The 12,233-nt window shown below is 55.1% G+C and overlaps 4 protein-coding genes across 4 annotated transcripts; 3 read left to right on the top strand and 1 right to left on the bottom strand.

Moving 5' to 3' along the window:
• Nucleotides 1–54: 54 nt before the first annotated feature.
• Nucleotides 55–1,852, top strand: CC84DRAFT_1184401 (Pkinase-domain-containing protein; the record flags this gene model as incomplete). Its single annotated transcript, XM_018180746.1, has 3 exons — nt 55–124; nt 529–887; nt 935–1,852. 3 exons carry the CDS (start codon nt 55–57, stop codon nt 1,850–1,852), a joined length of 1,347 nt encoding a protein of 448 aa, XP_018040703.1.
• Nucleotides 1,853–2,993: 1,141 nt separating this feature from the next.
• Nucleotides 2,994–3,959, top strand: CC84DRAFT_1084451 (catalase domain-containing protein; the record flags this gene model as incomplete). Its single annotated transcript, XM_018174055.1, has 1 exon — nt 2,994–3,959. The coding sequence occupies one exon, from the start codon at nt 2,994–2,996 to the stop codon at nt 3,957–3,959; it is 966 nt and encodes a 321-aa protein (XP_018040702.1).
• A 2,422-nt stretch (nt 3,960–6,381) lies between these two features.
• CC84DRAFT_1161297 (uncharacterized protein) lies at nt 6,382–8,454 on the top strand. Its single transcript, XM_018177695.1, has 3 exons — nt 6,382–7,140; nt 7,186–7,458; nt 7,510–8,454. The coding sequence occupies exons 1-3, from the start codon at nt 6,878–6,880 to the stop codon at nt 8,405–8,407; spliced, it is 1,434 nt and encodes a 477-aa protein (XP_018040701.1). The 5' UTR covers nt 6,382–6,877; the 3' UTR covers nt 8,408–8,454.
• Nucleotides 8,455–9,280: 826 nt separating this feature from the next.
• On the bottom strand, nt 9,281–10,482 carry CC84DRAFT_479987 (uncharacterized protein). The gene has a single exon (XM_018186440.1). It carries the CDS (start codon nt 10,197–10,199, stop codon nt 9,339–9,341), a length of 861 nt encoding a protein of 286 aa, XP_018040700.1. The 5' UTR covers nt 10,200–10,482; the 3' UTR covers nt 9,281–9,338.
• Nucleotides 10,483–12,233: the final 1,751 nt, after the last annotated feature.

Raw genomic sequence — 12,233 nt, 5'->3', positions numbered from 1 at the left:
GCGAATGTGAATGTTCTGTGTACTAGGTGCGATGGCTGACAGGGTTGCCCTGTCATGCAGCTACCCGCAGCAAGTCCATGCCAGAGTCGGCCCCGGCAAGTCTCCACGGGTGGGCGTTGTGCTTGTACGCGTATGCGTTGTCAAACTCCCTGCGCAGCAAATCAAGTACAAGATACATAGAGGTGACATGCTCTGGAGCACATTGCAGCCCCATGGCGGCGGTAGAGGGACGCCGGGAAGTCCTGGAGCGATATTGCACGTACGGCCATGTCGCGGCACACAGATGAATGAGAGGAGAGTACGACACAAGCTCTATTCTGGTACCTGAGGATAGAGGCCACCTGGAGCTTTTCGCAGGCGCGATTGGCGTGAGCAGCTTTCGTACGCGCGTGGACGGCGGCAGGCGGCCAGCAAGCGCCTCTGCCCCGCCAAACCAAGCTCGAAGACTCATCCACCGCGCCAACACCGACCGATCTTCGCTGCTACTGCTGGACCCACTGCTTCTATTTAGACGTTACAACGCCCCAGGGACGCTGCAGCGATCCCTCCCCTCCACCACCACGGCACAACCAACGTCCTCCCCCGACGCCACCGCCCTTGCGCCCGCCCACGCCCACGCAACGCCACCCCAGCTGCGCATCGCCAACGAGCTCACCACTGCGAGCGCCATCCTCTTCGACCCGCAGCACACCAGCCGCCCGCCGCCCAGCAAGCTCCGCCCGACCCACGCCGGCACGCTCTCTGTTGCCAACCGCACCGACTCGTCCATCAGCGTCCGCAACCTCGGCGGCGGCCAGACAGCGCCTTTCGCCGCGACCATGGACAACCGCAGGCACCCCAGCTCCTTCCAGCAGCTGGAGAAGCTGGGCGAGGGCACCTATGCAACGGTGCGTACTTGGCTGGCTCCGAAGGGCACGAGGCTGACATGGCGCAGGTGTTCAAGGGCCGCAACCGCCAGACGGGCGAGCTCGTGGCGCTAAAGGAGATCCACCTCGACTCAGAAGAAGGCACCCCATCGACGGCTATCCGTGAGATATCCCTTATGAAGGAATTGAAGCACGAGAACATCGTCCTGCTGCACGACGTCATTCACACCGAGAACAAGCTGATGCTGGTCTTCGAGTACATGGACAAGGACCTCAAGAAGTACATGGATGCGCGCGGCGACCGGGGCGCTCTCGACCCCCCCACCATCAAGTCCTTCATGTACCACTTGCTCCGAGGCATCGCCTTCTGCCACGAGAATAGGGTCTTGCACCGCGACCTCAAGCCGCAGAACCTGCTCATCAACACCCGAGGCGTGCTCAAGCTGGCCGATTTTGGTCTTGCCCGAGCCTTTGGCATTCCCGTGAACACTTTCTCCAACGAGGTCGTCACACTATGGTATCGCGCGCCCGATGTCCTACTTGGCAGCCGAACCTACAGCACCAGTATCGACATCTGGTCCGCGGGCTGCATCATGGCCGAGATGTATACCGGCAGACCCCTTTTCCCAGGAACCACCAACGAGGACCAGCTCCAGAAGATCTTCCGCCTTATGGGCACGCCTTCGGAACGCTCATGGCCCGGCATCTCGCAATTTCCCGAATACAAGGCTAACTTCCCTGTATACGCGACCCAAGATCTGCGCCTGATCCTGCCCCAGATCGACCAAGTCGGCTTGAGCCTCCTCAACAGCATGCTCCAACTGCGGCCCGAGATGCGGATATCGGCTTCTGCCGCCCTCAACCACCCCTGGTTCAACGACCTGCCGCAACGGCAGCAGCAGCATGCTCAGGCCATGGCCGCCGCGCAGGCACAGGCTCAACAGGCTCAGATGGGAGGCTACCAAGTTCCGCAAGGTGCCTACTGAGCGCTGAGATGTCGCTCTTGAGTATTCGAGAGTTGACTAACGCGATGCTCCCAGGTTTCGGGACGCAGTCTCCGACCGGTCCGCTTGCTCAGTTTTACTTCGGGCTGCATCAGCCCTAGGGATGCGCCATTGCTTATGTCGGCACTCTTCGATTATCTACTATCACTCATGGGACACACGATTGTTTCTTAACAACTCGACATCTCCGCATCTGCCCGAGTTCAACGAGCAACGACATTCCATCCACAGACATCATATCACTCAGTCTCTGTAATTATGCGAACGTTCTCGACAGGAATACCTACATCATAGGAGGACCGGCGTCAAGGAGTTGTCCCTCGGAGTACCCTTTTTGTGTTACGTCCCACGTTATTCATAGGCATGCAGTGAGCACTATCTGTCCTCTTTTCATAACTCGGAAGCAATGATTTGGTAAACAGGGCAACGATAGCATACATTGGGCAATACAAACAATTAAGACGCTTGCCTACTCGCTGCGTCTCCCTCGGTTTCACAAGTCTTTGGCTTCAGGGACGTGCTAACTGGCGACTTATGCTGTGCCAACTTTCCTCATCCACATCGCTTGTGCCGTACTGTACACGGGTCCTAACTTCACCTGATACGCGTCCACAGCGTCTACAAATGCCCATCCGGATACACTACAACCATTCCGCCCATTAACCTAAGTCGGCAATAGAAGGTAATTGACGGCAATCGATGGCAGCAGTGCCCCAATCAATCTTGCTGCTCCTACGCAAACTCGAATCCCAGCGCGGCCCCCAATCCCCTCTGTCTTTACGTTACCCACGTTGCTGCTTACGAGCTGCAAGCTACTAATCAACTGAAAGCCTCGCTTGCACGCCAGATGTGAGTAAGCTGGCGTAATGGTGCTGCTGACGAATCAGGGGGAGGCGATTAGCACTAGCGCTGTGGCCGGCTTTGTTGTTGCTTGGTAGCTTCGCCGGGAATTCTGTAGAATTCTTAGGGCGGTATTTGGTATTTGGAAGGGTGGGGATGGGGTTGTGTAAGCGGTGGGTATATAGAGGGTCGGGATGTTGTAGGTGGGCGGGACTAAACAGCGCAGCAGGACAGCTACATACACTTCACACAGCAAGCCGACCACACATTAGCACTGCCAGCCATGCCTCTCTCCACCTCTACCGAAACCGTTGAAACGAGCCAGGGTCTCGTCGCCGCCATGCGCAGCGCCCAGCCCCCCAACACGTCTCAGTCATTCCGTCCAGCCCACGCCAAAGGCCATCTACTCAAGGGTACGTTCACGCCCACGCCGACCGCCGCCTCGCTCTCCTCTGCTCCGCACTTCGCACAACCCTCCACCCCGCTCACCCTCCGCTTCTCCTCGTCCACTGGCCTGCCATCCATAGCGGACACCGAGCCCACCGCCAACCCGCGCGGCCTCGCCATTCGTTTCCATCTCCCAGAGGGAGAGGACGGCAAGCGCCGCCACACCGACATCATCGCGCACAGCACACGTTCCTTCCCGACGCGGACAGGCGCCGAATTTCTAGAGCTGCTACGCGCGCTGGGGGCGGGCGGGGACAGCGTACCGCAATTTCTAGCAAAGCACCCCGAGACGGTGCGATTCTTGGAGGAGCCGAAACCGAGTCCTGTGAGCTTTGCTACGGAGCGGTACTATGGGGTGAATGCGTATGTTTTTACGGATGGACAAGGGAGGGAGACGAGCGTGAGGTACCGCGTTGAGCCTGTGGCGGGCGTGGCGACGCTGGGTAAGGAGGAGCTTGCGGGGAAGAGCAAGACATATCTGTTTGATGAGCTGGCGCCGCGGCTGGACGGCGGGCCTATCCTGTTCAGGTTGACGGCACAGGTTGCGGCGGCGGATGATGTGACGGACAACGCGACGGTATTGTGGCCTGAGGAGCGGGAGATTGTCGAGCTCGGGGAGATCAAGATTGAGAAGGCATTGGAGGAGGAGGCGTCGCTGGTGGAGCAGAAGGGGATTATTTTTGATCCTGTGCCGCGGGTGGCTGGGGTGCGGGCGAGCAAGGATCCGTTATTGGATGTGAGGGCGGATGTGTATCTGATTAGTGGGAAGCAGAGGAGGGAGGCGGAGGTTGCGAAGGCTTGAAAGGGGTTTGGGGTTGGGATAGCTTTCTGCCGTTTTAGGGTTCCTGAGGAGGTGCTGTGGTTGTTTTGCCGCTGAGCGGATCAGTAATTTGAGCACCGAGAGGTGGACTGGCCTGTAAGGCATTGTTCTACCGTTCTGGTACCCCTGGGTAGAATCTGTGATTGTTTCATAGCTGAGCAGATCAGTAGAAGTTGCCTTCCCTCTCCGTCCGCAATGGGTGTGTGATAAGATGCATGACTTGAACATTATCCTTTTCGTGGAGGCCATTCGAGCAGCACCTGAAGTGATCCGAGCGTTTTGCCTCATGCAGGTGACTGTGATCATCCCGCTGTCAGGGTGTCTCGCGCACGTGGTAGGAGTTCGCGAACGGGGCCAACCCCGCTTCGTGAAACGAACTTACAACGCCGCTTAAGATCTGGACTACGCGGCGCACGGCAAACGATTCGTTATAGGAAGAAGTATCCATGGCCAATATCTGAATTGGGTCAAGTTGATTGCGGTTCTTTCTGGGCAAGGTGGATCGTCAGCTCGTGGTTTTTGTTTGTGGCGTACGCAGATGTAGCGCAAACATGAATGGTATCCTAGGACCATGTGGCCGCTATGCGTCCCTCGAAGAGGCCAGGTACAGTAGCCAAGATATTCGGTTGGAACATCACGCACTCGGTATCCTATCACTATTGATGCTCGATCTTGCGCCTGCTCGTGGCGATGACCTTGAGTCATTGTCGCTACAATTATACTACGACGTTGGAGTAGATGGCCAGTGTTTGATATCCAAACGTCGATTGAAAGTCTAGTTGCTCAATCTTGTAGGAAACATCACTTTATGATCGCGTCAGTCGGTATGAGTGGCGCTGAAGATCAAATTGTGATGCGGATGCTCCGACGCAGACTTGTGTGCTGCGATCGTTACAACCCCCAAAACAGCATGTTGACCGCGTGTGGCTTTGCTGTTGCTTCATTCTCTCAACCCTGGTCACGTCACTTGCGTGTATGTATCCAAGGTTTCGGTTGCGGGTATTCAGGTACCAGCGCAGGAAGTCGTCCATGAACAGGGAATCGACGGCGAATCCGAGCCGTTATGCGGGGTGCAGACAACCAACGGCACAGTCGACCAGGAAATCGCGTAGCCCCTGCAAACGTAATATTTTTTCCTACCCAATGGCGCGCTCGAATAGTTCTTGGTACTGCACAACAAGCATTTTGCATCACAACAGGATGCTCTTGAGGTCTCAAATGTCGAAGGATTGATAGCAGTTCTGACTGCAGTATCGGTTCATGGACACTTTTAGCCGAAAGTCAATTTTTGGGCTACGCGTCGAAGGCTGCCAACGCCATGTCTCTAAGCGTACCATATGACCCTTACGCAAGAAATGAATTCGAAGTTGGTTTGGAATTGTTGATGCTGCGAGCATGAGATAAGATCGAGCCACCGGGCAGCTGGGGCAAGCGAAAGTGGTGTGTGAACGAGGCAGATAACAGGCCCAAGGCGCTGGCATAGCCCGCGAGATGAACGCCCCAGGATATGACTGAGCACGGCCCATCATGCATGCGGGAAGGTTTTGTATCACGATCCAGTAAGGCTGGCCGAGGTCGTTCCCGTGCGAAAACACCTCAGAGCGGAGCGTTGAGGTGGCACGGCAATGATTGATGCGAACACGTCGCACAAGAGAGAGCGCATTGTCTTTCGATGAAGCATTGCGAGCACGGCCGGTAGCACGCTAATGATGGGGAGGTAACAGTGGAATGTGGAGTTTGAATCTGCATGTGTCTGGTAGGCGGATATGAATAGGTGGGAGCGACGGGTTGGTTCGCCAATGACAGCCCCCCTAGTGAGCCACTAAGCCGGTGAGCTGCCAGCAACATCTTGGTTGTCGGATTTCTTGTCCTCACAGGGGCTGGCATCGCTCGTGGCATGGATGACAGATGGCCGTATCCGAAACTGTCCTCGATGATCCTGGTCAGCCGTTCTATACTTCGCCCGACTGCAGCTATAATGGCACCCTCAGCCTGCCTCCAACGCAAGCCTCCCGACGCCATTGCCCAGCTATAGGCCGAGACATCCACGATTTTCACTAGTTTGAATTCAAGTCATGCTGAGGAAGTGCAGACGCCGGCTTATGCTAAGCGCGTGCCGGTATGCATGAGGATGGGACGGGGTGCGTGCCTCGCGTATATGTATACACTGTAGTGTCGCAAGGTCAGTGCTACTCCCGCACTGTCACTTTCTGTAACTTGCGAGCCTTGCAATTTACTGGACAGGCTCCTGTTGCTACGCAGAGGACGACGTTGTTCACCTTTCTTGTCGTTGCCCAGGTAGCACCAAAGCCGGCGCCACTTCCCTCACCAGCTCCATTTGCTGCTTGTGTCACGTTACGTCAAACGCACTCCCTGCGCTGTACTTCACGCGCTACCCGAACCGGTATAGCCAAACGCTCCTCGAGGACGAACTCGCGGCATAAGCGTGCCAGGTGAACCCACATTCCGGTTGCGCGTGTGGAATTGCCGCCGACCTTTCACTCAGCCGCCTTTTTCGATTCTCGAAGCTGTCAGTCTCTCATTAGCATCCGGCACGCACGTGAGGTAAGCTCTCTCAGAGAGCTATCGTACCTCCCTGACACCCTCTCGAGAGGCGCGACCAGCAGAAGCTTTCCTGGCGTGCTGCGCTCGTTCATGCGGCAGCCCGACTCGAGACAACCTCACGACAGCCCTACCGCACAGGGTCAGCATATTTTCCATCGCAAGGAACCCGTCAACATACTCTCGCCTTCCCGTGCTGGTCCATGTGTCCGGTCACCTGAAGTGAGCCCGGCGTGATCTTGCCGCCGCCCATTGCATCACAAACTTCTCCAGGCTCTGGCAATTTCAACAAAGCGCTATCCCCCACCGCTACTCGCTGGCTCGTTCCTTATTTCGCCATGGTGTTCTCCGCGAGGGAGATGTTGGCCATTCAGGTCTCTGAGCGGACCATGTCTGTTCTGAGCATTCTAGGTTCACTCTTTATCATATCAACTTTCCTTCGATGGCACTACTTTCGGAAGCCTATCAACCGCCTAGTCTTCTACGCGTCCTTCGGCAACATGCTGACCAACATCGCCACTCTGATTTCAACTTCTGCCCTACCAAGCCAAAGCGCTCCGTTCTATGCTCTGTGCGAGTTCCAAGGCATCTTGATACAATGGTCAGTTGACATATCAACACCAAGACTCATGCTTACGCCCATCAGGTTCATGATGGCAGATACGCTCTGGGTGTTCAGCATGGCGTTGAATGTTATGTTAGTGTTCTTCCGTGGGTATGATTCGAGACAGCTCCTCCGACTCGAGAAATGGTACCTCCTGTTCAGCTATGGTGGACCCGGAGTAATCGCCATCGCATATATAATCATGAACCATCATGGTCCGAATACGAAGAAGGTCATCGGTCCTGCAACCATCTGGTGTTGGGTTGGCAAAGACGTCGAATGGATGCGAATCGCCTTCTTTTACGCACCTATCTGGTAAGCACACAGCTGATGCCGTTATCCGGCCAGTAGTTTGACAGCAATTAGGGTCATCATTGGCGCCACGATGTGTATCTACATCGCCACCGGACGGCAAATCTTCAAGAAGCGTGCAGAGCTCCGTTCCTTTTCCAAGATACCTGACCAAGAGCTCGGCACCACGCTCACTAATCCTTTTACCGCAATGGACTTTCGAAATATCAAGGTTGAAACCGAGATGAAGGTAGAAACATCATACAAGACCACTTCTAGTGATCAAGACTCGCTCGCTGCGTATCCGCCCTCGCGTGGCTCGTTTTCCAGCACCAAGGAGTTGTCCGAACCAGCGGATATTTCACCACCTTCCATGCCTTTCGACAATACAAAGACCAGCCGGCGCGAAGATGGGCCTCGCACAGGATACAAGGCCACCGCCTTCTCGACAAGCCAGGCACCAGACCCGGACGTAAAGCACTCCCAGTCCTTCACCATCCAACACAACCCCAACCGCCGCCGTACCGCCGCAACGGAAGGCAACGCGGCAGCATGGGGCTACTTCAAAGTTGCCTTCCTCATGTTCGCCGCCTTATTTATCGTCTGGGTGCCCTCAACCGTAAACCGCCTCCAGCAATTTATCGACAAGGAACATCCCATCTTCGGCCTAAACCTGGCCTCGGCCCTGGTCCTGCCTCTCCAGGGCTTCTGGAATTCGATGATATACATCTCAACTACATGGCCCGAATGCAAGCGCGCGTTGGCGGATACGCTGGATGCACTGTCCAGCCGCAGGACTGCACGCAGAGATCAGCGCCCATACGCAAAGAAAGATTTCAATACGTCGACTACGAAGGAGGTACGGGGTTCTGAGGCGCCGATACCGCTGGGTGCGGTGCGGACGAGGCCGGAATCACAGCGGCATCTGCAGTACATGTCCAGCGCGGAGAGCGTGAGGGCGGCCGCGGGTTGATGCGAGTCACTCATTGTGCGAATCCCGGCTGAGAATGCCTGTGGTGAAGTCTCGCATGTGCGTTGTGCTGTTGGACGACAGTACCGTGCGACGCAACATTGTTGCGCAGAGTAGGGAAAATGATCTCTACAGATGCGCGGAAGATATTGTGTATAGCGAGGACTGCGATCGATCTTGTAGCATAGTCGGGCTTCGGCCAAGCAATGTGAAGCTGCTTTGTATATAAAATGATGGGTACGCGTCTGAGTGAAGTCATCGACGTTCGTCGTCGTCGCCAGTTGGGTGCACGGAGTGTATCGTTGTGCCTCGCGCAACCACGTCGCAGATATGGTCGTGACCGGGATCCGGTACCATATGCAGCCATATTTTCCCTACCGTACGCATACACCGAGTGCAAGTACAATCTCCATCCCGCGCTGCAGCACCCCCATCAGCGTACGGCTTTGGTCGATGGCTCTGTATCATCGGGATCCAGCTTCAAATGGTCATACCCGCTGCCACACCTAGCGAATCGTCGTACGGACCTTAAAGATGCATCTCAGTGAGCCAGATCGACTGCATCTGCTTCAACAAAAGCGTGATTATAGACTTTCACCGCGTATAAACATTTCCTCGGCACCACTTCCGCAATGTATTCGCAAATGCAAGATCATCCTCCAGTGGTACTCTTGAACCACTGCTTTAACGCTATGTTGCTAGAGTAAAAACTGCACATCACTTACGTATGCGCGCATGAGCAGACGCAGGATGTTGCCAACACAGTGTATGAGCATGAAGCGCGAGTGTGTGAGAAGCCTCTCTCAAACGTTCCGTAGTGCCGTGGAATACAAATTGTAGAGCTCTAGTGCGGTGGAGATGAGTTTCCTCACATGTACAGCACATATACTAGTCAACCTTGCATTGCCACGATTATGAAGGCGCTGCCCGGCGATCACCCGCACGCAATATGCCACCGGCATCTACACCGGCACTGCACGAAGCATCTCCGCAACCTTAGTGTGGCTACATGCCACACTTGTGGTGAAGAGACTACTAAAACAAGCACAAAGGCGGGGGCCTCGTTATAGCGCTGGTTTGCCTGGTCACTTTCGATTCCGTGAGCTTGTTCCATTGTATCATAGACATTCGAGAAGTATGTTAACCTCGGGCACCGCATTGGCCCCGTCATAGCGTGAAGATCATTGGTCCAAGGGATACGAGCAGAGTGCTTAAGTTTGATAGAGTCCGCAACACCGTTTCCGAAATAGAACGGACTTCTGCACTCGTTTACAGAGCTTATACATGAATTCGTCCAGATGTTGCTAAGTCCAGCGTGGAGGAAAGCGGGATTTGGCATCATTTTGGCATCATTCAAGTCATAGAGCCGGTACATGACTTGGGTTGCATAATGAGTCTGATTAAGTGTATGCCCCAGTGGAGCGATCTCTAGTATAGCAGAGTTCATGTCATGTGGATGCTGCGCTGAGGCGTCTAAGCTGTACAAATTGTCGACTCTTGACGCGCATTTGCGAGCCGAAGCAGAACGCAGTACAGGCGCCAGTGTGGTGTCACGTCTCGCTTCTACAGCCTCATTTTTGGAGCTATTTCGACCGAGTATCAATCCTAATGGCCACAACTCTTCAAGACCTAATGCGTCGAAGTCGCTCGAGTGGTAGATTAGCTTCGGGCTTTGTACCTGGACCTGCCCGAACTCCAAACGCAACTCGTTCTTGGGTAATGTGATCGACGGAAGACCTTCGGCTTCTTGTAGAAGCGCTGAGGTCCCTCGTACGTGAAACATGGCGTGCCTCATTCATGTCTTTCAGGCGAGGATCGCCTGAGATCACCAAAGGGCCGAATGCTCACCGCGCGAGAAAAGAGGCCATTGCCAAGTGACCTTTGGGCCGCCCATCCTTTACCCGGTGTGGCCAGCGCTGCCACTGGGCGGTCAGATATCACGACACCTGGATGAGGCTCTGTGGTATCGGAGGCTCCGGAGGCTCCTTTCACTACTGTCGAGCTTGTGGCTCTTGTCCCGCGGTGCATACCGCCGAGCGGCTCCGGATTTACGTCTTCAAGTTTAAAAGCAAGTTTGTTGTACTGGGAGTTGTCAGGAAATAGGCTGAAATTGGTGGCATTGTTTTGCGCCAAGTGGGGCATTCATACTCTGCGCCGTACCAAGGGACGTTGCATGCGAGATCTGAGGGTTGGAGTGGGTCTACACATGTGCAATGATGTCAGCATGGGGTTTCTTACGCGCCCAACGATGCCAACGCATGATATCGCGGGGTCTCTTGGCGTTGGGCGCGTTCGGACGCGTTGACCAACGGACAGGTCAGTGCGATATGGCCCGTGTTCAGTTAGCCGCGCGGGAAATCGGATGATTGGCGACGACGCAGATGAGGCTGAGATCCGAATAGCAAACGATGTCGAGAATGTGAAGACGGTGAGACTGAAGCGGTCAGCAGAGTGGGGGCGATGTCGCAGGGGTTACCTGAGTATGGTGCGAGTGAGAACTGAACTTCTGCAGACGCGTATCTGCCGAAATACCACCTTCATGGACGAGAACAGTGTTGACTCCGTCTGTCCCTCATTGCACGATATTGCCAGAGGCGGCATTGGTATCCTTGTCCGGCACATGTGCTTGAATTGAGATCTGCTACGCCAGTTGTCTTCTCTCCGTGAAGGCTCAAAGCATAGCAGACGCGAGGAATGTCAGACGAAAGTGACAGCAAACGATGGCTAGCCAAAACATAGGCCGGTACCGGAACACCGAAAATGTAGTGGCCATACAATCTGAGGAGGATGTGAATCGTGGTGGTGGTGAGATCGTATTCGGCTGCCGACGTACAACAGGGTAGGGATCTTCCAAAGCAGGGATATTCAAGTCCGTGCGCAGCTCGACCAGATGCTGCACGGTTCACAAACAATCACGTACATAACAAGCGTCGAAAACCGAATGAACCCCGCGCGCGGGCATTTGCTGCAGGTCAATTGGCGGTGAGACATACTGTTAAGCCGAAGCATCTCGCATCGCACGGCAGGAAAGATCTGGAGAGGTGCTCTCGAAAAGACTGCTTGAGCGTGACGATGGGCTGGTCGAGGCCCCCGAGAAGAAAATATAGCATTCACCGCCTCGATGGCGTTCATCAGAAGGACTGTCGTTCGAGAGTGCCACAACTAAGAAGGGTAGCAATGTCCAGCCGTCGAACGTTTTCAGCTTGGAAATTGTTAGTGGCATCGTACAAGGCGCGATGCTGGCATGGTGTTGAGGGGCATCTGGTGCGGGTTTAGTCGGCTGGTGGAGCTCGGCTATGCAGCAGGAGCGCCTTCCTTCTTTTTCGAAACGGGCAAGTGGGGTCGAGGATTTTTATATCAACACATGTGCAAATTGGCCTTACCATGGTGCCATTGTTCCATGCCTGTGTTAGTACCACGCAAGCCATGTTGCTTGCACGTATCGCGATTGTGTCGCAAGGAGACCAAACCTAATGTCAGAAAACGAAGGCGTTGATGCCCGCGCAGGCTGCGGGACGTGGGTGTGGGTGTGGATGTGGTCGGCTCGCATGGCCGCGCGGTCGAATCGGGACGAAAAGGACCCTTGCCAAAGGATTCAAGGGTCTCTTCGCCAAAGCGCGAAGCTTGGTGCACCCTGATGACCGCGGTAGCCGCACGAGCGCGTAGACAGGCTCCATGCTCCTCATCGTGTGGTGATGCTGCTCTTTTCGTTTGATTGCCTGTGGTCATCTGATACCTGGGACGCCCGGCCTGTGCGGAGTGTTCGCAGATGGATAGCCTCAGGACAGGGTCCGCTGAGCATGCGGCGGTATGGAGAGCGCCCACGCCC

Source organism: Paraphaeosphaeria sporulosa, assembly GCF_001642045.1.
Source record: "Paraphaeosphaeria sporulosa strain AP3s5-JAC2a unplaced genomic scaffold CC84scaffold_2, whole genome shotgun sequence".
In the NCBI taxonomy this organism is placed as follows: domain Eukaryota; kingdom Fungi; phylum Ascomycota; class Dothideomycetes; order Pleosporales; family Didymosphaeriaceae; genus Paraphaeosphaeria; species Paraphaeosphaeria sporulosa.
Note: the sequence above shows the minus strand (reverse complement) of the source record. Positions and strands in the feature narration are given on the sequence as shown.

Bases quoted from the DNA above. Each gene is read 5' to 3' on its own strand.
- CC84DRAFT_479987 (XM_018186440.1), bottom strand. From the start codon at position 10,199: ATGAGGCACGCCATGTTTCACGTACGAGGGACCTCAGCGCTTCTACAA.
- CC84DRAFT_1161297 (XM_018177695.1), top strand. From the start codon at position 6,878: ATGGTGTTCTCCGCGAGGGAGATGTTGGCCATTCAGGTCTCTGAGCGG. The intron at 7,141-7,185 runs GTCAGTTGACAT...TACGCCCATCAG, and splicing joins CAAGGCATCTTGATACAATG to GTTCATGATGGCAGATACGC. The intron at 7,459-7,509 runs GTAAGCACACAG...GACAGCAATTAG, and splicing joins TTCTTTTACGCACCTATCTG to GGTCATCATTGGCGCCACGA.